The 27301-nt window shown below is 39.3% G+C and overlaps 1 protein-coding gene across 5 annotated transcripts in view; it reads right to left on the bottom strand.

Moving 5' to 3' along the window:
• TRPM7 (transient receptor potential cation channel subfamily M member 7) overlaps positions 1 to 27301 on the bottom strand; it is a 122973-nt gene that overhangs the window by 87294 nt on the left and 8378 nt on the right. For all 5 annotated transcript variants that reach the window (XM_064365668.1, XM_064365667.1, XM_064365669.1 and 2 more), the window contains exons 2-4: positions 11887 to 11966; positions 6747 to 6785; positions 2123 to 2321 (exon numbers count right to left, since the gene is read on the bottom strand). In XM_064365668.1, coding sequence (XP_064221738.1) covers positions 2123 to 2321; positions 6747 to 6785; positions 11887 to 11966 — 318 coding nt within the window. The remainder of the gene's footprint in view (positions 1 to 2122; positions 2322 to 6746; positions 6786 to 11886; positions 11967 to 27301) is intronic.

Raw genomic sequence — 27301 nt, forward strand, 5'->3', positions numbered from 1 at the left:
TTAAGAGAAATAAATGCAATTACAAATATTCTAAAAGTTCTTGCACTGTTGAAAAAGTGGTAAAGGACTAATTTATAGTACAGTCATGTGCCACACACTTTGATCAATGACAAACTGCATACATGAGGTGGTTCCATAATATTATAATACCATACCTTCTATATCTTTTTCTAAGTTTAGATATATTTAGATACATATTTACCACTGTGTTACACCTGCCCACCATATTCAGTACAATAACACGCCATAGAGGTTTATAGCCTAAAAGCAATAGGCTATATAGCACATAGCCTAGACGTAATAAGCTATACCATCTAGGTCTGAATACACTCTATGGTGTTAGCATGACGAAATTGCCTAACACATCTCTAAAAACACATTCTCATTGTTAAGTGATGCATGACTGCACAAGATAAGTTTAAAAATGCATTTTATCACATTTATTATAATATTCTTTTTCTTTTTTTGGTTGTTTTTATTTTTGAGACCGAGTCTTGCTCTGTCGCCCAAGCTGGAGTGCAGTGCCACGATCTCGGACCACTGCAACCTCTACCTCCTGAATTTAGGCCATTATCCAGCCTCAGCCTCCTGGTAGCTGGAACTATAGGCTTGTGCCACCACACCTGACTAATTTTTTTATTTTGAGTAGAGAAGGGGTTTCATTATATTGACCAGGCTGGTCTCGAACTCCTGACCTCAGATAATTCAGCCGCCTTCACCTCCTAAAGTGGTGGGAGAGGCATGAGTCGCCGTGCCTGGCCAATATTCTTTTTCTAAAGAATAGAAAAAGAATGTATAGTAGGCCTCTTGTATCCGTGGGATCTACACTTACGGTTTTAAGCAACCGTGGATCAAATATACTCAAGAAAAAAAACTGAGCCTGTACTAGCCTTTATTTACTTGTCATTATTCCCTAAACAATGCAATTTGCCGGGCACAGTGGCTCACGCCTGTAATCCCAGCACTTTGGGAGGCCAAGGCGGGTAGATCACAAGGTCAGGAGTTCAAGACCAGCCTGACCAAAATAGTAAAACCTTGTCTGTAAAAAAATACAAAAATTAGCTGGCCGTGGTGGCAAGCACCCGTAATCCCAGCTCCTCAGAAGCTTGCAGCAGGAGAATTGCTTGAACCCGGGAAGCAGAGGTTGCAATGAGCTGAGATCATACTATTGCACTCCAACCTGGGCAACAAGAGCAAAACTCCATCTCAAAAAACAAAACAAATCAAAAAACGCAATTTAACAACTATTTATATAGCATTTACATTGTACTGGGCATTTTATTAATATTTTTATTTTAAGTAGAGACAGAGTCTCACTATTTTGCCCAGGCTGGTCTCCAACTCCTGGCCTCAAGCCATTCTCCCATACTCTCAGAATTGTTGGGATTATAGCCATGAGCCACTGAGCTTGGCCTATATTAGGGATTACAAGGAATCTAGAGATGATTTGAATTATACAAGAGGGTGTGCATAGACTATATCCAAATACTATGTTATCTGTAGACTTTGGTATCTGAGGGAAGTCTTGAAACCAAGCCCCCTGAAGGATGACTGTATAAATAATAAGCTAATAAAGGAGTAAGAAAATAATAAAAAATACTTAATACTGAAAAATAAAAAAATACTTAATCCAAAATAATGTAAGAAAAAAAAACAACAAAGACAAAAGTGAGACAAATAACTAATAACATAATGGTAAATTTACACTTAAATACACAGGAGACAGCATTTTTAAAAACAATTAAAAGAGATCTTTTAAGCATAAGAAAAGGTTAAAAGTGTATACTCCAAGAATGTTAAGTTGCTGACCAAAAAAAAAAAAAAAAAAAAAAGAAAGAAAAGGTTAAAACTGAAAAGGAAAAAAGATGACTTAACTATACGGATTCCAGAAAAAGCAGACCTTGTCAAGAAAAATGACAAGAAACAAAGTACATTTTATAATGATGAAATGTTCAATCCACCAGAAAGATACAATTCTATATTTGTATGTACCTATGTACTTTATGCAAAGAAATGACAGAGACCAACTTCCTGTCAATGTTGCCAAACAAATTGTGATAATGTTTATTATTTAAATAACAAGACAAATAAAGTAAAAAAGAAAATCAAATATGTGACATACCTTAGCTCTGTAGGAATGAGAACCCCCTTGAAAATTTATGACTCCATAAGCATCTGTTGGGCTCTGTTCTGTATGCTTTTCCACAGACCATTCTTCTACTGCCTGATTAAAACAGTCACCCAATTTCACATCTGAGTATTTCATGGCAAGACTTGCAGTAAAACAAGCATGTTGCTTGACCAAGCGACCACAAAAACACCTAAAAGAAAAAGGTCAGATGATTAAAAGACCTTTCAAAAAATTACAGTTAATGAAAAAACAGAATTAAAATGAATAAACCAACAAATAGTATAAAAATGAACTTTTTCATTTTTGGATATCCATATATTAATGCCTTCAATGTAGCACTGAAATAGTTAAGTAATTAGTCTAAGATGAAGTCATCATCCAAATTTAACCTGGGGCATCTATAAAATGTGATATAGGCACATAACAGAAATAGTATTTACATTGGGTGTAGTGGCTCACGCGGTAATCCCTGCACTGTGGGAGGCCGAGACTGGAGGACCTCGAGGCCAAAAGTTCAAGACCATCCTGAGAAACATAGCAAGACCTTGACTTGACTAAATTTTTTTAAAAATTAGCCAAATGGGACTACATCTGTAGTCCCAGATACTCAGCAGACTAAGGTGAGAGGCTTGAGCCCAACAAGGCTGCAGTGAGCCTTGGTCATACCATTGTAGTCTATCCTGGACAAAACAGCAAGCAGGACTCCAACTGAATTTTAAAAAAAAAACAGAAAAGAAAAGAAAAAGAAATAGTATTCAATAAAAAAAAAATGAATGAACCACTAATGATACTACAGTATGGATAAATCTCAAAATCATCATGCTGAGTGAAAGAACCTAGATGCCAAAGATTATATATTTATATAATTCCATGTATACAAAATTCAAGAAAACATGAACTAAGCTATATAGTCACAAAACGGTGATCAACGGTGTCTGAGGCTTGGGTACAAAGAGGAAAGGTGGAATGGCATTCTACCCAACAGTACATACTGGACTATAACACAGAAAGTAGGAACCTAATGGAGCTGGGCAGTCTCACTGATTTAACAAAATCTTAAAATCAGATCAGAGTTTGAGGAAGCCAAGTCAGCTAGAGTTTGTGAGGTAGAAAACAAAACAAGGAGGGAGCTACAAAGAGAAAGTTCCAAATATCTGCAGAAGATCTCCTAAGGCATGTGTAAGAATAACTACCTGGCCGGGTTCAGTGGCTCATGCCTGTAATCCCAGCACTTTGGGAGGCCTAGATGGGCGGATCACCTGAGGTTCGGCATTTGAGACCAGCCTGGCGATATGGTGAAACCCTGTCTCTACTAAAAATACAAAAAATTAGCTGGGCATGGTGGTGCATGCCTGTAATCCCATCTACTTTGCGGGGTGAGGCAGGAGAATCACTTGAACCTAGGAGGCGGAGGTTGTAGTGAACAGAGATGAGGCCACTGCACTCCATTTGGGCGACAGAGTGAGACTCCATCTCAAAAGAAAAAAAAAAAAGAATAACTACTTAAGGCAAAGTTAAGAGTTAGTAGACAGCAAGAGCCAAAACAACTTCTGAAGCTTATGAAGGGCAGGGAACAGTTTATGTTCCCATGAGCCAGAGTAGAGATCTCATAAAACACAAGGTTTTGGGCATAATAGTTCAAGAAAAAAAAACCCAAAAACACAAGGTTTATGATAGAGCCCTCAAAAAAGTATCATTGAATTAGCAGGACTAAATTAGACCTAGACAGCCCATGCCCTGACAAAGTGTAAGAGCAAGACCTGAAAGGTTCAAACTGATCCAAAGTAATCTAACTGCATGCTACAGTAAGTCCAAAACTCCCTAGTGGAATATAACAAATCCCAGCACCCCAAAACATAAAATTCACTGTTTTCAGCATCCATCAAAAAAATTCCCAGGCATTGGCCAGGCGTGGTGGCTCACACATGTAATCCTATTACTTTGGGAAATGGAGACCAGTGGATGGCTTGAGCATAGGAGTTCAGACCAGTTTGGGCAACATGGCGAACCCCATCTCTACAAAACATACAAAAGTCTGTCTACTGCCTCAGCTCCCCAAGTCAGTGATGCATGCCTGTAGTCCAAGTTACTTGGGAGGCTGAAGTAGGGGATTGCTTGAGCCCAGGAGGCAGAGGTTGCAGTGAGCTGAGATGGTACTACTGCACTCCAGCCTGGGTGACAGAGAGAGACCCTGTCTCAAAAAAGTAAATAAATAAAAATTTTAAAGAACACTGAGGCATGCAAAGAAGCAGAAAACTATAAATAAAAATCACTAAATGACAACAGGAAATGAAAGAGATGATGGAATTATCACAAAATGATACAAAAACAAGTATTATAAATGAGTTCCAACTATTAAAACCATGCTTGTTGGGCATGATGGCTCACGCCTATAATCCTAGCACTTTGGGAGGTTGAGGCAGGTGGCTCGCTTAAGCCCAGAAATTTGATATTGGCAACACAGTAAGACTGTGTAAATTGCAATATGTATTAGGGTCTGATAAGACAGTAAAAGAGGAAGAAGAGAAGGTCTCTGGGTGGTAGACTAGGAATAAAAGTACATAGAATGAGTTCATTTTAGATATATTGAGGAGTTTTTCAAGGAAGTTCATAAAAACAAAACAAGCAAAAAACCTGACAGGCTGGATGTGATGGCTCATATCTGTAATCCCAGCACTTGGGGAAGTTGAGGCAGGAGGATTGTTTGAGCCTACGAGTTTGAGACAAGCCCAGGTAACATAGTGAGAAAACACACACACACACTCACTGAGAAATTTCTTATTCAGTATAGTTGTACTACATGAAATGCTAAATAAAGGAAACTCTTTGGCCTCCTGAAACAAGCGACACCAGATGGAACCTCACCATCTATAAGAAATAATAGGACTGGAGTTGTGTAAGTATAGGGGCAAATATGAAAGACTGTCAGGTCTTTAAGTTGATTTTTTTTTTTGGAGACAGGGTCTTGCTCTGTTGCCCAGTCAGGAGTGCTGTGGTGTGATCAGGGCTTATTGCAGTCTCAAGTTCCTGAGCATGCGAAGATATTTTGTGTGTGTGTGTGTGTGTGTGTGCACGTGCACACGCGTGCGCGAGCGAGAGATATCAGGGCTTATTGCAGTCTCAGAGAGATATCAGGGCTTATTGCAGTCTCAAGTTCCTGAGCATACCGAGAAAGAGAGCGAGAGCGAGAGAGAGAGTGAGTGAGCGAGAGAGAGAGAGAGAGAGAGAGTGTGTGTGTGTGTGTGTGTGTGTTTTCTCACTATGTTACCTGGGCTTGTCTCAAACTCGTAGGCTCAAACAATCCTCCTGCCTCAACTTCCCCAAGTGCTGGGATTACAGATATGAGCCATCACATCCAGCCTGTCAGGTTTTTTGCTTGTTTTGTTTTTATGAACTTCCTTGAAAAACTCCTCAATATATCTAAAATGAACTCATTCTATGTACTTTTATTCCTAGTCTACCACCCAGAGACCTTCTCTTCTTCCTCTTTTACTTTCTTATCAGACCCTAATACATATTGCAATTTACTCAGTTGCCTAAGTAGGAAATGTAGCTACCATGCTCAAATCTTCCCTTCTCTTCACATGCACCAAATCCTATTGCATTTATCTCATTAATCCCTTCAAAAATGCCTACTTCTCTTCATTGTCAAAAACATCTTACTTCAGGTTCTCATCTTTTTGCCAGAATCACTCCAAAACCTTAGCAACTTGTCTATTTTCTTCCAATCAAATCTAAAAATGTAAACTGTTCTTACAAAAAATAAAATCGGCCAGGCGCAGTGGCTCCTGATTGTAATCCTAACACTTTGTGAGGCGGAGGCAGGTGGATCACCTGAGGTCAGGAGTTCAAGACCAGCCTGGCCAACATGGCGAAAGCCCATCTCTACTAAAAATACAAAAACTAGCTGGGCATGGTGGCAAGCACCTGTAATCCCAGCTACTCGGGAGGCTGAGGCAGCAGAATCATTTCAAGCCAGGAAGTGGAGTTTGCAGTGAGCCAAGATTGCACCACTGCACTTCAGCCTGGGTGACAGAGGAAGACTCCATCTCAAAAATAAAAAACATATAGCATGTTATTAATTGCCTATATAATATCCTTTTAACATGAAAATCAAAAGTATGTGCAAGTATACAAAAAGCCTTGTAGAGTAACTGAAATTCTATTAACAATAAAAAATTGGGACGAGGAGGAGGAGGAAAAAAAAACAATAAAAAAATTAATAAATTAATAAATGAGACAAAAAGCTTAAATGATCTGGTTCTTATTTTTCCAGGCTCGAATCTCTCAAATCCCCATCTGAACATCTGACATTCTGCAGTCTCCTGACAGAACCATGATTTCTTTCACTATCAGACCTTCCCACACACTGCTCTCACTGCCTAAAATTCCTGTCCTTCAACTTTTGCCCAATGGACACAACTTTACAACTCTTCTTAGGTAGCTTCACCTGAGTTTCAAACAGTTTTGTCTGACCCTTCACCTTCCAAGTCTAGGTAAAGTACCCATCAAATATAATAGCATGTGAGTTTCATGCCATTGTATTCTAACTCATATTTCTAATAGATTACATTTATTTTTCAAAATTTGTGCAGGGTAGTTAAGTCAAACTTACCTGACAAGTTGCTGACAAATTTGACATCCTGGAAGGCATCTATTGAACACAAAACAGTAAGTAAGTTATTTCAGGGGAAAAACATTCTGATTTTAAACTAAAGCATATAAAATCCATAAAATACAAAGAAAATTTACATACTTAGTTTAATTTTTCAATAGATATCACAGATGATTATACCTTAATTTATAATTCAAATAACTATATTTTAACTGATATTTCAATATTTTAAATATAATTAGTTGTGATGTAAAATCCGGAAATCATAAAACACTGCCTGATTTAACTGCACAGAAATACAACATTTATATGTGGCAAAAATCTGCCAGTAATAAAGTCTAAAGACAAACAACCAAAAAAACTGCAAAGGGTTAGTTCCCCAATATATAAAGAGCTTCTTCAAATCAATTTTTTTTTTTTAAGACAGAGTTTCTCTCTTGTCTTCCAGGCTAGGGCGCAATGGTGTGATCTAGGTTCACTGCAACCTCCGCCTCCCAGGTTCAAGCAATTCCTCTGCCTCAGCTTCCTGAGCAGCTGGGATTACAGGCACGTGCCACCACACCTGGCTAATTTTTGTATTTTTAGTAGACAAGGTTTCGCCATGTTGGCCAGGCTAGTCTCCTGACCTCAAATGATTGGCCCGCTTCGGCCTCCCAAAGCACTGGGATTACAGGCATGACTCACTGCACCCAGCTAATTTTGTATTTTTAGTGGAGACAGGTTTTTGCCATGTTGGTCAGGCTAGTCTTGAACTCCTGATCTCAGGTGATCTGCCCACCTCGGCCTCTCAAAGTGCTGGGATTAGAGGCGTCCAGCAAATCAATTTTTAAGATCCAAAATTATAAAGGAAAACTAAATGAACTGACAGTTCATAATGAAAACATACACGAGAAGATTATTTGATTACAAAAGATTTTTAAAGCATATTTTAAGACCTTATCTTGGCCGGGTGCGGTGTTCCACACCTATAATCCCAACACTCTGGGAGGCGCAGATGAATTGTTTGAGTCCAGGTAAGACCAGCCTGGGCAACATGGTGAAACTCCATCTCTACAAAACTACATAAAATTAGTTAGGGGTAGTGGTGCAGGCCTATAGTCCTAGCTACTAGGGAGGCTGAGGTGGAAGAATTGCTTGAACACAGGAGGTCAAGGCTAAAGTGAGCCATGATCATGCCCCACTGCACTCCAGCCTGGGTGACAGAGTGAAAACCTGTCTCAAAAAAAAAAAAAAAAAAACACTATCTTGGTGAGAATACAGAGATAGGTAGTCTCGTATCAGTGGGTGACAGTATATATTTATGTAATCCCTATAGAAGGCCAACTGGCAATATCCATCAAAATAAAAAACATTGACTCTCACACACTAATTCCAATTCTAAAAGTACAGGCTAAAACATCTTTGTAGTATATGTATAAAATGCAAACTGTACAACGTTACTGACTGCAGCATTTTTTTTCTAATGGCCAAAAGAAAAAGTGAAAATAGCTAAAATGTTCATCAATAAGGGATTACTAAAACAAATTATAATTCAGACATAATTAGGATAAAACAATTAACAAACTAGTGATCGCCAAGGTAAGTTACAGACGCAATGGGCTACACCATATATTTTAAAGGGGGAGGGGGATAAACATCTGCTTGGACATGCAAAGACTGTATCTAACTTTCTGGAAGGCATTTCAAGGAATGGATAGCATCAGATTTTTATTAGCAAGGGGAACTAACCAATAGCTAAAGCACAGTAGTAGAAAGGAGACTTTTACTTACAGTATTTTAAGTTCTGAATCAAGTGTGAATTACCTATTCACATAAAAATAAGAATTCAACTAGTGTAGAAAGAAGTGACCAGCTCACTGTGTTTATAAATTATATCTCATATGAATGGTTAAAGGTGGGGATACTTAAAAACAACTTGGAATTTCTGTAACAACTTGAGTGCTTTTATTATTTCCATTGCAAAGTAGAATTAATAAACCCATAGGAAATAAACTCCTTAATGATAACACAATTTATTTTTTTAATAGAGCAAAACAATTTCTACAGGAGAAAATCGGTGTTTTATTTTAGAACTGGCACACTGAACTAAGGAGGCTTAAATACTAATCCTATCTTTATGAACAGTCATGTGACTTGCGAAATGTCATTTATCCTCTCTGGCTGAGAAATGTGATATGACCTCATAATAAAACACGTCTCTAATAAGTAGTAAGAAATCAGAATAAATCATAGAACCTAATAATTGGAAGAGATGTTAAGGTTATCTATTTTAATGATCCAAAAAGAACCGATCAAAAATGTTTATAGAATTTATTTAAAAACTTGAGAGGTACTTTAAAAACATAAAACATTTTCTCAATAGTAAGTAAATGCAAATTTAAAATATATACTATTATAATTACTGTCAATTAAAAATAAATGAATAAATGTATGCCAGGCACGGCCCAACACTTTGGGAGGCTGAAGCAGGCAGATCACCTGAGGTCAGGAGTTTGAGACCAGCCTGACCAACATGGTGAAACCTTGTCTCTACTAAAAATACAAAAAACTAACCAGGCGTGGTGGCACATGCCTGCAGTCCCAGCTACTCGGGTGGTTGAGGCAGGAGAATCACCCCTTTAACCCAGAAGGCAGACTTTAACTGACTCAATCTCCCAAAATGCTGGAATCACAGGTATGAGCCACCATGCCCAGCCTAAAAAAAAAAAAAAAAAATATATATATATATATACACACACACACACACACACACACACACACACACACACACACACTATTTTCTACTTATCATATTTTATTGACGGTGATGGAAAATGTTAGTCTAGTCATTACTCAGTAAAGCAGACAATCTCATTCACAACTGGGTCATGATTTATATTGGTTTAATACTTTTGAAAAGATTTTGGCATTGCATAACCTAAAGGGGGAAAATCTTAAGTAAAAAAAGGTTTTATCCACAAAGATCTTCATTGTGGCCTAATTTTAATTTAAAATGGCTAAAAATGGAAAACTATTCAATTGCTCAATAGTAGAACAGGTATATAAATTTTGGTATACACAGTAACAGAATATTAACTACCCTTATTCTTGTAGTGCAGGCTGGAGTGCAGTGGGGCAATCTTGGCTCACTGCAACCTCCACTTTCCAATTTCACATTGATTCTCCCACCTCAGCCTCCCAAGTAGCTAGGATTAGAGGCACCCACCACCATGCCTGCTAATTTTTGTATTTTAAGTAGAGATGGGGTTTCATCATGTTGGCGAGGCTGGTCTCAAACTCCTGACCTCGTGATCCACCCACCTCGGCCTCCCAAAGTGCTGGGATTACAGGCATGAGCCACTGTGCCTGGCCTATTAACTATCATTCTTATAAAATATCTGTGGTACAAAAAAAACAGATACAACATTTTGCATACAGACTGAATGTAGCAATATTTTAAAACAAAAACAATACACTGAGGAAAAATTAAAAATAAAGACACCAGATGTTATTGACAGTCTTAATGTATTGAAACTCTAAGTATTGAGCCAACTTTCTGTTTCTCAGAAGTTTTTAAAATGTATCATGCACATTACACTTACAATGGAAATGTGTTTGTTGCGAGAGATCCATTCAATATGAATTTTTTATTTTTTTCTTTTTGTTTTCTTCTTTTTTTTTTTTTTTTTTTTCAAATAGAGATGGGGTTTCACCATGTTGCCCAGGGTGGTCTTGAACTCCTGAGCTCAGGTAATCTGCCTGCCTCTGCCTCCCAAAGTGCTGGGATTACAGGCATGAGCCACCACACCCGGCCTCAAAATGAATTTTTTAAATGTTAAAATAAAGAGAAATTTAAAATTAAATTACACAAATTTACATTTGTGTAATTTAACAAAAGGTTTTGGAAATTCTATTCAACAAATATTTACTAAGTACCCACTATAAATAAGAGAAGTGACATACTCTATAAAGATTTCAGTTAATTAAAATTGTCTATTAGCTATGTTTTTCTAAGTGTTATACATCTAATAGAAATAAAAGTTGCAGAGAAGGTAAATGGATAGAGAATAAAGTGTGATGGGAGATGGAAAATGAAAGAAGATTCAAAAATCTTGCAAATACTTTTGTCAATTGATTTTCATGTTTTCTAAGTGCCCATGAAGAGGTCTATAGGTTAGGAAATAACTATATCTTAGATTTCCTTGTTTAAGCTTTTTTCTATCTTTAGGCCTTAGAAAAAAGAAAAATTTGTCAGGCGCAGTGGCTCACACCTGTAATCCCAGCACTTCTGGAGGGTGAGGCGGGCGGATCGCCTGAGGTCAGGAGTTCGAGGCCAGTCTGGCTATCAGGGTGAAACCCTGTCTCTACTAAAAATTCAACAACTCGCCAGGCATGGTGGTGCACGCTTGTAATCCCAGCTACTCGGGAGACTGAAGCAGGGGAATCACTTGAATGCAGGTAATGGACTAGCCTGGGTGACAGAGTAAGACTCTGTTTCAAAAAAAAAAGGAAAAAAGGTAAAAAGAATAATTTTAGCAAAAATGTTTCTTATTTATGAGCTTAACTTTTTCTTTGGTTACTAACTTAATGTCCTTTACTTTTAATTTTTTTTCTATTATCAAAGCTGTTTTAAAGACCAAAGACACAGACACCCACAGTCTCTGATAACAGATTTTTCAGTAAATAATAATCTGTATCTGTATATTGGCAAACGAAAAGAATGACTATTAGATTCATATTGCTTTCTTCAACATGAACCATAGTGTTGGATACTCAGTAGATGCCCAATAGATAAACAAATTTAAATTTCCAGTATCAGTGAATCCGTGAAACAAAAAAAAGGTCTTAACTCCCTAACCTTTGTAAAACACTAAACTATGATCTGAGGGAGTTCAGAGATGGAGGAACACTTCAAAGAAGAGGTCGTATGCTGTAAATGGCAATGAGGACTCCAAAATACTGAATTTCAATGCTGTTTCCTCCACCCAATCCCTCCGAAATTAAATAATTAACAGTAACTATAAGAAGTAACTAACTACAAATAATTTATTTAGTGTTTTTTTCCAATAAAGAAATAATATAATTTATATAATTTACACTAAATTATATAATTTACACTAAAATTCCTAGAAGAACCCAGAAGTAACAAAGGTGTGCTTACCTGTGAGGGTCCTTGGAACTTGGTATAATATATACACATTCCCTCTTGGTCAAAGTGCTTTCTATCCAGGATTTCTGGGACTAAAACAAAACATTTTAAAGAACTGTTTACAAGTTAACCCACTAAATAAGAAGAAAACAATTTCACAATAAATACATAAACACTTCTATACTACATAATTTTTAATTTACTACATTTACTATTTACTATAGTCTTACTGAGGATGGTACCCCAAAACATCAGAATAATTCCGCTTAAATCTCAAGTGACTTAGATTATTAAATTAATAGTACTATATAGATCGCATTGCTTCAAATAGTCAAAGAGGAGGAAAGCCAAGTTTCAGATTCCCACTGTGAACCAAAAACCTTAAGAGGGGCTGGTATTGTTCTAGGATATGAGCCATTTAAAAGACAACTGGCAGGGCACAGTAGCTCACACCTGTAATCTCAATATTTTGGGAACCAAGGTGAGAGGACTGTTTTAGCCACAGATGTCAAGACTAGCCTGGACAACATGGTGAAACTCCATGTTTACCAAAAGTTAAAAAATTAGCCAGGTGTGGTGGTGCGCTCCTGTAGTCCCAGCTACTTGGAAGTCTGAGGCAGGAGGAAACCATAAGCCCAGGAAGCTAAGGCTGCAGTGAGCCATAATCAGGCCACCACACTCCATCCTGAGTGAAAGAGTGAGAGACCCTGTCTCAAAAAACAAAACAAAAAAATTTGAAAAAAAGACAATTAAAAGTGATAAATTTATAAAAAATAAACCCCAGCTACATTCCATTTCTAAGATAAATACCTAAAGCATAAGGGCATGGAATGATTAATGATACAGAAATAAAAAGACATAAAGCAAATTCTAATTAGAAGAAAGACAGTATCAGAAAGGATGCCACACAGCAATAGGGAGAGAAAAGGTTATTACAAATGTTAAATCCACCAGATTGCTACGATAATCCTAAATATGATTAACCAAATAAAATAGTTTCAAAATACATAAAGGAAAAAATTAATAGCATTAGACAAATCTAGGCTCATAGTAGATGATTAACACATTTCCCTCAATTACTAAGAAGTCAATCAAACAAAAACTAATAGCAGAAGTCCAGCATGGTGGCTCACGCCTGTAATCCCAGCACTCTGTGAGGCAGAAGGATTGCATAAGTCCATGAGTTCAAGACCAGCTGGATAACACAGCGAGACTCCACCTCTACAAAACAATTAAAAAGTCAGCCAGGTGTGGTGGTGCATATCTGTAGTCCCGGCTACTCAGGGGGCTGAGGTGAGAGGATCACTTGAGCCTGGGAGGTCAAGGCTGCAGTGAGCCAAGATCACACCACTGCAATCCAACCTTGTTGACAGAGCCAAGCCCTTGTCTTAAAAATAAATAACTCATTAGCAGAAATATTTAGAAGATTTTAACAACATATTAACAAGCTTCACTTAATAAATATAGGCATATTTCTGAATATTAGAAACAGAAAATCCATTCACTCTTCTCAAGCACACATGGGGCATTTATAAAAATTGATCACGGACCAGGCGTGGTGGCTCACACCTACAATATAAACAATTTGGGCACTGAGGTGAGTGTATCACCAGAGGCCAGGAGTTCAAGACCAGCCTGACCAACATGGTGAAACCCAGTCTTTACTAAACATAAAAAATTAGTTGGGTATGGTGGTGGATGCCTGTAATCCCATTTACTCAGGAGGCTGAGTCAGGAGAACTGCTTGAACCCGGTGGAGGTTGTAGAGAGCCGAGATCACAGCATTACACTCCAACCTGGGCAACAAGAGTGAAATTTTGTCTCAAAAAAAAAAAAAAAAAACAATTGGGGCCAGGCACAGTGGCTCACATCTATAATCCCAGCACTTCGGGAGGCCGAGGCGGGTGGATCATGAGGTCAAGAGATCGAGACCATCCTGGTCAACAAGGTGAAACCCCGTCTCTACTAAAAAATACAAAAATTAGCTGGGCATGGTGGCGCACGCCTGTAGTCCCAGCTACTCGGGAGGCTGAGGCAGAAGAATTGCCTGAACCCCAGGAGGCGGAGGTTGCGGTGAGCCGAGATTGCGCCATTGCACTCCAGCCTGGGTAACAAAAGCGAAACTCCATCTCAAAAAAAAAAAAATTGATCACATGCTTGACCATAAGATTCAGCAAATTTCATACACTGTATATCTTTCAGATCATACCCACTGATCACCATGCAATTAATATAATATAAATAAAATTTTTAAACCACCAATATGCAGTATTTTATATAACGTGAGGAGCAAAAAAAAAAATTCATTAATTAGAAATTTTTAAATCTAGGCTTGGCCCAGTGGCTCATGCCTGTAATCCTAGCACTTTGGGAGGCCAAGGCGGATGGATCACGAGGTCAAGAGATTGAGATCATCTTGACCAACATGGTGAAACCCTGTCTCTACTAAAAATACAAAAGTTAGCAGGGCTTGGTGGCGTATGCCTGTAGTCCCAACTACTCAGGAGGCTGAGGCAGGAGAATCCCTTGAACCCAGGAGGCGGAGGTTGCAGTGAGCTGAGATCACGCCACTGCACTCCGGCCTGGTGACAGAGCAAGACTCTGTCTTAAAAAAAAAAAGAAAGAAAAAGAAAAGAAATTTTAAATTCTTAGAAGTGAATAGTAAAACTTCTATGCATTTGAAAACCTCTACAATGCAGTCTAACGGTACATGTATAGAAAAATGCATAGGCTTAAGTGATTACATTTGAAAATAAAGGCTGGGTCAGGCGTGGTGGTTCACACCTGTAATCCCAGCACTTTGGGAGGCTGAGGTGGGCAGATCACTTGAGGTCAGGAGTTAAAAAAAAAAGCCTGACCAACATGGTGAAACCCCATCACTACTAAAACACAAAAATTATCAGGGTATGGTGGCAGGTGCCTGTAATCCCAGCTACTTGGGAGGTTGAGGCAGGAGAATCACTTGAACCTGGAAGGCAAAGGTTGCACTGAGCCCAGGTTGTGCCACTGCACTCCAGCCTGCAAGACTCCCTCTCAAAAAATAATTTTGAAAAAAGGCTTAAAATAATTGAGCTAACTGTCGAACTTTAAAAATATATTGAAAGAACCAAGTCAAAGGAAAAATAAAATTGAGGAACAGATTTTAATAAAATAGCAAGACAAGCAAAAGTTGAAAGTTGGTTCCTACATTAACAAAATAGGTAAACCTTTATCAAGACTCAACAATAAGCCATGCAGATCATCTGAGTCCAAGAGTTCAGATCAGCCTGGGCAACCTGGCAAAACCCCAACTCTACAAAAAACTAGGCAGGTGTGGTGGCATGTGCCTGTAGATCCAGCTACTCAGGAGGCTGAAGTTGGAGGATCAGCTGAACCCAGGGAGTTTGAGGCTGCAGTGAGCTGTGATCATGCCACTGTACTCCAGCCTGGGTGACAGAGTGAGAAGAGAAGGAAGAAGGGAGAAAGAAGAAGAAGAAAAGGAAGAGGAAGAAGTAGAATAGGAAGAGGAAGCAGCAGCAGTAGCACCGGTAGTGGCGGTGGCAGCAGTGTCAGCACAAGTAATACAGTGAAAAGATACAAGACAATTTAAAGATAAAACAGAAAATAACCAGCTGTTCTTCCTGTGGAGTAGCCATTCTTTTGTTTATTTACTTTCCTAATAAACTTGCTTTCACTTTACTGTATGGATTTGCCTCAAATTCTGTCTTGGACAAGATCTAAGAACCCTCCCCTGGGGTATGGATTGGGACCCTCTCCTGTAATATCTTTCTGGTGAACCACAAAGGGATGATACTGAAAACTCCAACCCAAAGGAAATAGATTGTAGCACCAACTGGCCGACTTTGGGGGTGGCTAATGGCAGTTACGGAGGAATACACAGCTCTCTGCACCTCTGAATCCAAGAAACATGCTCTTGGCCCCCTAGAAGCTGTGCTGATCACTAGGCCCTAGAAACTGAATGATTTCCTTGCTCCGTTCCTCCAAGAGCTCTATCTTGAAGCCAGTAATCTAATTAAGAAACTGGCAAATGAAAGACCTTACAACTGATGGATCTCCTATCTATCTATTATGTGTTGTGTGTATGTGTGACATGAAAGAGCTTTAATTCATTAAAAATAAGTGTTTTTGGCTGGGCACAGTGGTTCACGCCTGTAATCCTAAGCACTTTGGGAGGCCAAAGTAGGTGGATCACTTAAGGCCAGGAGTTTGAGACCAGCCTGGCCAATGTGGTGAAACCCCATCTCTACTAAAAATACAAAAACTTAGCTGGGTGTGGTGGCTCACATCTGTAGTTCCAGCTATTAGAGAGGCTGAGGCAGGAGAATTGCTTGAACCTGGGAGGCATAGGTAGCAGTGAGCTGAGATTCTGCCACTGCACTCCAGCCTGGGCAACAGAGGGAGACTCTGTCCCCAACTAAAAAATAAAAACAAAATTGAATAAATGTGTCTATAAGGTTTTATTAAGAATTGGGTTTCACACATCAATAATGGACAAACCCAACAGTGAAATTTGGCTTATTTTATATAAAAATCAGAGGATTTTTCTGTTTAAAAAAAAATCATACAGGAAGCATTGACAAACATGAAATGGTATTTGGCTTTCTTTGGCTGCATTTGTATAACTATGTTATTGCTATGTGTTTCAAAATTATGAAAAGCTCCTGTAACTCTGATATGATTTAATGTACCTTATCAGTAATAATTATGATTACCATGTTAAATTATTATGTGCCACAAAGGTAACCAAAATTCTTTGTCAATTGTGTCTTTGACTATGGCTGTCCTAATACTTTTTGTCATAAACATACAACTGTCGTCATGTTTTGATCCTCTTCAAAAGGTGGTTTATAATCAGCTATAGGACTTTCATAGGTGCTCTTAAATACAGGTTTCTGATAACTTTGAAGATTGTAACATTAGGAGAGGATAAATATTTCAGGACTCTCACAGAGACCTGGTATGTTCATGTGTATCAAACAGAACAGGATTTAACTTTATGGACTGAACTAATGGAAGACTGAAGTAATTTTTTTTTTACTTTTTTGCTTAAAATGTTGTTGATTCTTTATTTTGTTTTTCGGATTCAAGGAAATTTTTGAGGTAGTGACAGCTATTAACAATTGAGTAAAGTATACTCCCGTGAGCCGGGCACGGTGGCTCACACCTGTAATCCCAGCACTTTGGGAGGCCGAGGCAGGTGGATCATGAGGTCAAGAGATCGAGACCATCCTGGTCAACATGGTGAAACCCTGTCTCTACTAAAAATACAAAACATTAGCTGGGCATGGTGGCGCGTGCCTGTAATCTCAGCTACTCAGGAGGCTGAGGCAGGAGAGTTGCCTGAACCCAGGAGGTAGAAGTTGCGGTGAGCCGAGATTGCGCCATTGCACTCCAGCCTGGGTAACAAGAGCGAAACTCCATCTCAAAAAAAAAAGTATACTCCTGTGAACAAAAAGACCATTTTTGTTTCTCTCTATCTGATTTCTCCAAAATTTGGAGACTATTTGTGAGTATTCTTAACTTATGGCAATAGATTGGGCTTTTGTTGTTGTTTTGAGACAGTTTTGCTCTGTTGCCCAGGCTGGAGTACAGTAGCACAATCTCAACTCACTGCTACCTCCGCCTGACTCCTAGGTTCAAGCACTTCTCCTCCCTCAGCCTCCCAAGTAGCTGGGGTTACAGGTGCCCGCCACCACACCCAGCTAATTTTTGTACTTTTAGTAGAGACAGGGTTTCACTATGTTGGCCAGGCTGGTCTCAAACTCCTGACCTCAAATGATCTGCCCACCTCAGCCTCCCAAAGTGCTGGGATTACAAGCATGAGCCACCATGCCTGGCCTACAAAAGATATTTGTGTAAGCACAGCAAGAATCTATCCGTTTTCTTTCGCAACAGGACACGAATGGAGAAACTGGTTATTTTACCAAGGCTTTCACTGGAATGGTATGCTTTCCTTTAAGGAATCAAACTTGACTTGTAGAGCCAATTAAAAGCCACTTGGAAAAACTGGCCTCATACCTTCTCTACATAGTCCCTGTACAGGGTTCCTGACCTGTAGTAAGTAAAGAATGTCACTTTCTGACGGGCCAGGAGCCCCAAGTTATCTTGGGACCTCAAGAGGAAAGAAATTTACCCAACACATATAGCTATTTGAGGGTACAAACCCACAGTTGAGGCCAGGTGCAGTGGCTCATGGCTGGGTGCGGTGGCTCACGCCTGTAACTTCAGCACACTGGGAGGCTGAGGTGGGTGGATCACCTGAGATCAGGAGTTCAAGATCAGCCTGGCCAACATGGTAAAACCTCATCTCTACTAAAAATACAAAAAATTAGCTGGGTGTGGTGGCTCATACCTGTAATCCCAGCACTTTGGGAGGCCAAGGCGGGGAAATCACAAGGTCAGGAATTCAAGACAAGCCTGGCCCATATGGTGAAACCCCATCTCTACTGAAAAATACAAACATTAGCAAGGCATGGTGGCACATGTCTGTAGTTCCAGCTACTCCGGAGGCTGAGGCAGGAGAATCGCTGGAACCCGGGAGGCAGAGATTGCAGTGAGCTGAGATCACGCACTGTACACCAGCCTGTGCAACAGAGCAAGATTCCATCCCAATAAAATAAAATACAAATACAAAAAATTAGGCGTGGTGGTGAGTGTCTGTAATTCCAACTACACGGGAGGCTGAGGTGTAGACTTAGCTGGGTGTGGTGGCTCGCATCTGTAGTTCAGCAGTTGTAGTTCAGAGGCTGCAGCAGTGAGCCAAGGTCATGCCAGTGCACTCCAGCCTGAGCAACAGAGTAAAAAGAAAAGAAAAAAAACCATGCTGGGCTCAGCTTTAAGTCTTACTTGAGATTCCTTATGGAACAGAGTTCCATCAAAGCCATTTTAAAAACGCTATGTGAAAAATAATTATTCTTGCTGTACTTTACACAAATAATCTGGCCAAGTATAACAAAGCAAATGGGTCATATAGTAATTTGTCCTTAGTAAAAATGGGACACTGGAGAGAGAGAAAAATTATGGTTCTAGAATTATAGTACACCAGTCACTAGATTCTAGTCTCATCAGTTGTTTTTGTTTTCCCCTGCGATTTAGGCTGACCTTGCTTACTCCTGAACTAGTGATCTCTGACTGACGCACAGAAAAAAAGGGGGGATGGCTAATGTAAAAATCTGGATCAATATTCTAATTTTGGGCAGATAATGGAATCAGCAATTGCATATCAGCTTGGTTTCAACACTTGCCAATTCATGGAAAGACTTCTAATTTAGCTTACTTGGGATAGTTTTACTTATTTTGCTTTACTGTTATGAAATATATTGCTGTTGTACTCTTTGTATAGGAATGCAGAATAAGTTTACTGAATTTTTCTTAAACACTTATTAATCTTTCAGATATCATCTTTTGTCAGAACTCAGAGTTATGGATCCTCAGCATACTGATGTGTTCTGAATGAGTCCCTCTCTACCATGGATACAAGAGACCCTAAGAGTTACGCAGGAATATCATCACCCCATTCAACATGAAGAAGTGACAAAAGGTGGATCTTCATCTCTCTGCAACCCTTAGGATGAAGGATTCTCTTACCAAAGGGAGGGAGGAAATGTCAGAGGTGTTTAAATCACACTGACTCTGTCTTGAATAGGGGCTGAGTAAAATAAGGCTGAGAACTGCTCAGTTGCATTCCCAGATCAGGCATTCTAAGTCACAGGATGAGATAAGAGTTCAACATAAGATACAGGCCATAAAACAGCAGGTTTTACTGCAACCTACTGATAAAACAGATTGCAATAAAAAAGCTAGCCAAAATCCACCAAAACCAAGATGGTAAGAGAGTAGACCTCTGGTCATCCTCACTGCTCATTATATGCTAATTAAAATGCACCAGCATGCTAAAAGACACTCTAACCAACACCTTGACAGTTTACAGATGCCATGGCAACATCCAGAAGGGGAAAGACCCTCAGTTCTGGGAAGTGCCACCCCTTTCCCAGAAAACTCATGAATATTCCACTCCTTACTTAGCATATAATCAAGAAATAACCATAAAAGTGGGCAACCAGTAGCCCTCAGGAATGCTCAACCTACGGACTAGCCATTCTTTTGTTTATTCTCCTAATAAACTTGCTTTCACTTTACTAAAGAAAGAAAAGCAAAAAAATAACAGTAAGAGGATACTATCAACAACTCTGTGTCAAAACATTTCAAAACATGTTAAGTATGCCAGGCGCAGGGGCTCTTGCCTATAATCTCAGGACTTTGGGAAGCCAATGGGGGCAGATTGCTGGAGCTCAGGAATTCAAGACCAGCCTGGGTAACTTGGCACAACCCTGTCTCTACAAAAAAAAAATACAAAAAATTGGCCGAGTGTGGTGGCATGCACCAGTAGTACCAGCTACTCGGGGGGAGCTGAGGCAAAAGGATCGTTTGAACCCAGAAGGTTGAGGCTGCAGTGAGCCAAGATCAAGCCTGGCATACCTAGTGTATACCTGGCAAACTCAATTGTGATTCAATCCAATCCCCTACCTACTCTATGACTGCCAATGTATTGCTAATATGACTACAGAAAACACAACAAATGCCCTCTCATTTCACTAATTTAAAGCCCCAACCTCAAACACCCCCTACTTGATGACCAATAATCACATTCTATTTTCCTGAACCGTTTTCTCAATCTCCTATTTCACACCATTTCCTTCTCTCCTCAAACTTCTAACCCTCCTCTGCCATTTTTACTCTTAACTGATAACCTTGCATGCCCCAGACCCTATAACCCTCCCTTATAAATTAAGGACACTCCACCAATTTCCCCCTTTTCTTTTTTTACTGGCTCATTCCTATCAGCATGCAACATGTTACTATTCTCCCCATCTTTAAAAATAAAACACAACAAATCTTTCACTCTAGCCTGGGCAACAGAGAGCCAGATCCTAGCTCAAAAAAAAAAAAAAAAAGGTTTACTTCTCTAATTCTAGAAAAATCAAAACTAGTTTGTAAAAAAAAAAGCAGATTAGTAATTTTACTTACTGCTATTAATATTCTTACTGCTTTTATTTACAATTTGTTAATATCATCACTTATCAATAAAATTCAGACACATGTAGTATAAAGTGAGACACAGATTTGTTTGGAATTTCTTCCTCTGAGCTATTCAGAAACAACTAGCAGTGACCACAGTTCAGTCTCATGCAATTATCACATTATGCTAATGAAGTCCACCAAATCAGATACAACGAAATATTTAACATATCCAAACAATCCACTCAAATAGTAAAAATACATGTGAACTGAGCTCTCAGACTGCTCTTTGATCAACTATATAGATTTACTTAAATCATTTTCCATTTATGAGCATATTTAAAACCTATGATATAAATGGAACATATGCAAAAAGTAAATAGAGCATGAGCAAATTTATTCATTTTTATTTATTTTTGAGATGAAGTCTCGCCCTGACGCCCAGGCTGGAGTGCAATGGTGCGATTTCGGCTCACTGCAACCTCCACCTCCCACGTTCAAGTGATTCTCCTGCCTCAGCCTCCAAGTAGCTGGGATTACAGGAACCCACCACCACCCCAACTAATTCTTGTATTTTTAGTAGAGACAAGTTTTCACAATGTTAGGCCAGGCTGGTCTCAAACTCCTGACCTTAAGTGATCCATCCACCTCGGCCTTCCAAAGTACTGGGATTACAGGCATGAGCCACCACCATGTCCAGCCACATTGTGGTTTTGACTTGGATTTCCCTAATCATTAGTGATGTTAAGCATTTTTTCACGTTTGTTGGCCATTTCTATTATCTTCTTTTGAGAACTGTCTATTCACGTCCTTAGTCCACTTTTTGGTCGCACTGTTTTTTTCTTGCTAGTTTGAGTTCATTGTAGATTCTGGATATTAGTACTTTGTCAGATGTATAGATTGTGAAGATTTTGTCCCACTCTGCGGGTTGTCTGTTTACTCTGCTGACTGCTTCTTTTGCTCTGCAAAAGCTCTTTAGTTGGCCGGGCGTAGTGGCTCACACCTGTAACCCAAGCACTTTGGAGGCCAAGGCAGGCGGATCACCTGAGGTCGGGAGTTCAAGACCAGCCTGATCAACATGATGAAACTCTGTCTTAAAAATAAATAAATAAATAAAAGCTCTTTAGTTTAATTAAGTCCCAGCTATTTATCTGTTTTTCTTGCATTTGCTTTTGGGTTCTTGGTCATGAAATCCTTGCCTAAGCCAATGTCTAGAAGAGTTTTTCCAATGTTATTGTCTAGAATGTTTGCAGTTTCAGGTCTTAGATTTAAGTCCTTGATCCATCTTGATTTTTGTATAAGATGTGAGATGAGAATCCAATTTCATTCTCCTACATATGGCTTGCCAATTATCCCAGAACCATTTGTTGAACAGCATGTCCTTTCCCCATTTTATGTTGCTCGCTTTGTTGAAGATCAGTTGGCTGTAAGTATTTAAGGTTTCTTTCTGGGGTTTCTATTCTGTTCCATTGGTCTATGTGCACATTTTTATACCAGTACCATGCTGTTTTGGTGACTATGGCCTTACAGCATAGTTTGAAATCAGGTAGTGTGATGCCTCCAGATATGTTATTTTTGTTTAGTTGTGCTTTGGCTATGTGGGCTCTTTTTTGGTTCCATATGAATTTTTGAATTTTTTTTCTCATTCTGCGAAGAATGACTAAGGTATTTTGATGGGAACTGCATTGAATTTGTAGACTGCTTTTGGCAATACAGCCATTTTCACAATATTGATTCTACCCATCCATGAGCATGGGATGTTTCCATTTGTTTGTGTTATCTATGAGTTCTTTCAGCAACGTTTGGTAGTCTTCCTTGCAGAAGTCTTTCACCCTTGATTAGGGATAGTCCTAAGTTGTTTCTTGTTTTTTTTTTTTTTTTTTTTTTTGCAGCTATTGTAAAGGGGGTTGAGTTCTTGATTCGATCCTTAGTTTGGTTGCTGCTGGTGTATAGAAGAGCTATTGATTTGTGTACATTAACTTTGTGTACTTTTTTTAGTCTCATTCTGTCACCCAGGCTGGAGTACAGTAGCATGATCTCGGCTCATTACAATCTCTGCCTCCCAAGTTCAAGCAGTTCTCACGTCTGATCCCCAAGTAGCTGAGATTACAGGCATGTGCCACCATGCCCAGTTAATTTTTGAGTTTTTATTAGAGATGGGTCTCACCATGTTGACCAGGCTGGTCTCAAACTCCTGACCTCAAGTGATCCACCCACCTCGGACTCCCAAAGTGCTGGGATTACAGGCATGAGCTACCATGTCCAGCCTGATTTAAAAAAAATTTTAGCCCATATTTTCACTGTATCTTTTCTATGTTTAGATGTGCTTATCCACATAAATACTTACCATTGTGTTACAGTTGCCTACAGTATCAGTATAGTAACATGTTATACAGGTTTGTAGCCTAAAAGCAACAGGCTCTACCACATAACTTAGGTATCTAGAAGGCTCTACAATCTAGGTTTGTGTAAGTACAAGTCTACAATGTTCACAGAACAATAAATCGCCTAATGACACATTTCTCAGAACATATCCTTGTCATTAAGCGATGCATGACTGTATTCATATGCCATACTTTCTTTACCCATTCATCCACTGATCAACACTTAGGTTGATTCCATACCTTGGCAATTTCTTTAATTTCAATCTAAGTGTGTCTTGACAGGTGAAATGAGTCTCCTACAGGCAGCATATAGGTTGAGTTTTTTTTTTAAAAAAATCCACTCAACCATTCTGTGTCTTTTATTTATTTTTGAGACAAGGTTTTGCTGTCACCCAGGCTGGATGGAGTGCAGTGGATGGAGTGCAGTGGTGCAATCAGCTCACTACAGCCTCTACCTTCTTGGCTCAAGAAATGTTCCTGCCTCAGTCTCCCGAGTAGTTAGGATGCCACCATGACTGGCTATTTTTTTTTTTCTAGAGATGGGGGTCTCACTATGTTCCAGGCTGGTCTCAAGCAATTCTCCTACCTCAGTCTCCCAAGTAGCTGGGAATATAGGCATGAGCCACTGTGCCTGTTTTTTTTTTTTTTTTTTGAGATGGAATTTTGCTCACTGCCCAGGCTGGAATTCAATGATGCAATTTCAGCTCACTGCAACCTCTGCCTCCTGGGTTCAAGTGATTCTCTAGCCTCAGCCTCCTGAGTAGCTGTGATTACAGGGACTTGCCATCATGCCCAGCTAATTTTTTTAATTTTTAGTAGAAACTGAGTTTCACCATGTTGGTCAGGCCGGTTTCAAACTCCTGACCTCAGGTGATCTACCAGCCTCAGCCGCCCAAAGTGCTGGGATTACAGCGTGAGCCAGGGCACCCAGCCAGTGCCTGGTTTCTAATAAATTTTTAATGTCATAATTTATATCTTTTTGTATTGTGTATCCCTTAACAAATTACTGTTGCTATTATTTTTAATAGTTTTGTCTTTAACCTTCATACTAAAAATATAAATGATTTACATACCACCATTATGGTATTAGAGTATTCTAAATTAACTCCATACTTACATTTACCAGTAAGTTTTATACTTTCATACTTTTTTTGTTACTAATTAGCATCCTTATCTTTCAGCTTGAAGAAATTCTGTTAGCATTTCTTGTAACACAGGTCTAGTGGTATGAACTCTGAGCTTTTGTTTGGGAAAATCTTTATCCTCCTTCATTTCTGAAGGACAGCTGTGCCAGGTACAGTACTCTTGGTTGGCAGGTTCTTTGGTTTTCTTCCTCCTTCAACATTTTGAATATATCATCCCCTCAACTACATCCCACAGTAGTTTATGGGGTTTTTTTCCAAGAGCTGGAAACCACAGTTGTTCCTCACTGGCAAATCCACCTAAAACCTTAGCAAACAATTTGCTAAAAGTCACTTAAATTGTGTCACTCCCATGTTAACAGATTTTTACTAAATTTTGTGCCTACAGGGACATATAATGACATTAGCACACTTCAAAAAATCTCCTGGCCGGGCGCAGTGGCTCACACCTGTAATTCCAGCACTTTGGGAGGCTGAGACGGGTGGATCACCTGAGGTCAGGAGTCTGAGACCAGCCTGACCAACACAGTGAAACCCTGTCTCTACTAATAATACAAAAGTTAGCTAGGCATAGTGGCAGAACTTTGTAATCTCAGCTACTGAGGAGGGTGAGGAAGGAGAATCACTTGAACCCAGGACACTGAGATTGCAATGAGCCAAGACTGAGCCATTGCACTCCAGCATGGGTGACAAGAACAAAACTCCATCTCATAAAGAAAAAAGAAAGAAAGAAAATTTCCTACAGCTTCCCTACTTCATTCACCAATTTTGCTTACTTCAAAAACTTATTACCTCTCATTCTGTTTATGTGACAGCCAAATTTAAATATATTCTCACCACACATAGCATTTTCATCATTTACGGCCTTTATGGATTACAGAGGAACTGGCCTCACATTTCCAATATTCACATACCCCAGCTAAAAGTTGTAAATATCACCTAATGATAAAAAAAGGTTTTTACAGTTTTTGAAATTCAAAGTATCTGCTCTGCCATCAGTTACCCATTCAAATGTGCCCTGGATTACAAATATAAAAATTCCTGGTTTTATACACTTTGCTTTTGTTTTGCTAGGCTGCACTACCAAATTTTACCAAGAGGTGGCAAACTACAAACACAAATCTGAAATTTTAATCTGTATGTTTCAAGTAATGTAAAAAATAACTATATCCACAGACTGCTAGTAGTGGAGGGAATCTTAAAGATCACCTGGTGATCTTCAGTGGTTAAACAGCACAGATATTGGATTTAGAGACTGATCTGAGTTAGAATCCCAGCTGTGCTGTTTACTATGTGTGCAACCTTGTGCAAGTTTCAGAACTTCTGTTTCCTTATTTGTAAAACAGGCTAACAAGTAGTTACTCTGACTATTAAAATGATCCATGCAGGCTGAGCGCGGTGGCTCACGCCTGTAATCCCAGCACTTTGGGAGGCGGAGGCAGGTGGATCACGAGGTCAAGAGATCGAGACCATCCTGGTCAACATGGTGAAACCCCGTCTCTACTAAAAATGCAAAAAATTAGCTGGGCATGGTGGCAAGTGCCTGTAATACCAGCTACACAGGAGGCTGAGGCAGGAGAATTGCCTGAATCCGGGAGGCGGAGGTTGCGGTGAGCCGAGATGGCGCCATTGCACTCCAGCCTGGGTAACAAGAGCGAAACTCCATCTCAAAAAAAAAAATAATAATAATCCATGCAAGTTGTTTTAGCACAATGCATGGCACATAGTCAGATTTCAACCATGATGGTGATCACTTCAAAATTCCTTAAATTATAAATTCTTACACCAGTCTACCAGCAATAAGGGGCACACATAGCACATATAAACCTAAGCACATCTTACTCTCTAAACAAATCACTACCAGCAAGCACATCCTTCTTGCCCAGATGCTGCTAGCAAAAATTTAGGGGAAAAAAAATTAAAGATTCCTAAAAAATTCTGCTGTTAAAGTAACATGTGGAAACCAATTTTTTTTTAACAAATAAATACATTCTATGATTCTATATATTAAAATTAGAAAGAAGATTCCAGCTATGGAGAAGCAAGTCCTATTGGGCTAACCATCCCACAGATAACCACCATAAACTCTGGACAAATATCAGAGGCCAGGCGCAGTGGCTCACCCGTGTAATCCTAGCACTTTGGGGGGCCAAGATGGGAGGACTGCTTAAGGCCCAGGAGTTTGAGACCAGCCTGGTCAACACAGCAAGCCCTTATCTCTATCGTTTTATTTTTTAATGATCAAGACTTGAGGATACTGAAGAGCAACCAAAAGCAAGTAGAAACTACATGGAATCTATACATCTGTACTTAGAATAAAGGAATGGTACTGAGTGAGTTTCCCAATTTTTAAGGCTTTTTGCCTGAAGACAGTCCCCATCCCATATCTGATGAACAGCTAAATACCAATAGAAATCCCACAGTCTTACTGGGTTGAAGAACCAGAACACCCAGTTCAAGGTGACAACAGAAGCTGGAAAGTGATGGGAAAGTTTCTGCAAAAGAGTCAAGAAAAGGAGTCCTTCCTGTTAAAAGAAAGTCAAAGGGGGGAAAAAACAAAAGGAGTCCTAAATACTTCATATTGACTCTACACAAATCTCCTGCTGACCCACGAAGAATGTACACATGGGGCAGCCTCCAAGAAGCCCAGCTAAATAAAATAACTAGGCAGATATTCCTGCTGTCCACTGTAGGAGAGACAGTTTGGACTTCTGAATACAATAAAGTCAATCAACAACTGCCTTAAGTCTGCTTGGACTGCCACAACAAATACCACACAGACTTGTGGGGATAACAACTGAAATAAATTTGCTTACAGTTATGGAGACTGGAAGTTTAAGATCAAGATTCCAGAGGGCCAGTGTCTGATGAGGGCTCTCAGAG

The sequence above is a fragment of the Aotus nancymaae genome, unplaced genomic scaffold (genome assembly GCF_030222135.1).
Source record: "Aotus nancymaae isolate 86718 unplaced genomic scaffold, 86718_ANA_hifiasm-v0.15.2.pri h1tg000062l, whole genome shotgun sequence".
NCBI lineage: Eukaryota > Metazoa > Chordata > Mammalia > Primates > Aotidae > Aotus > Aotus nancymaae.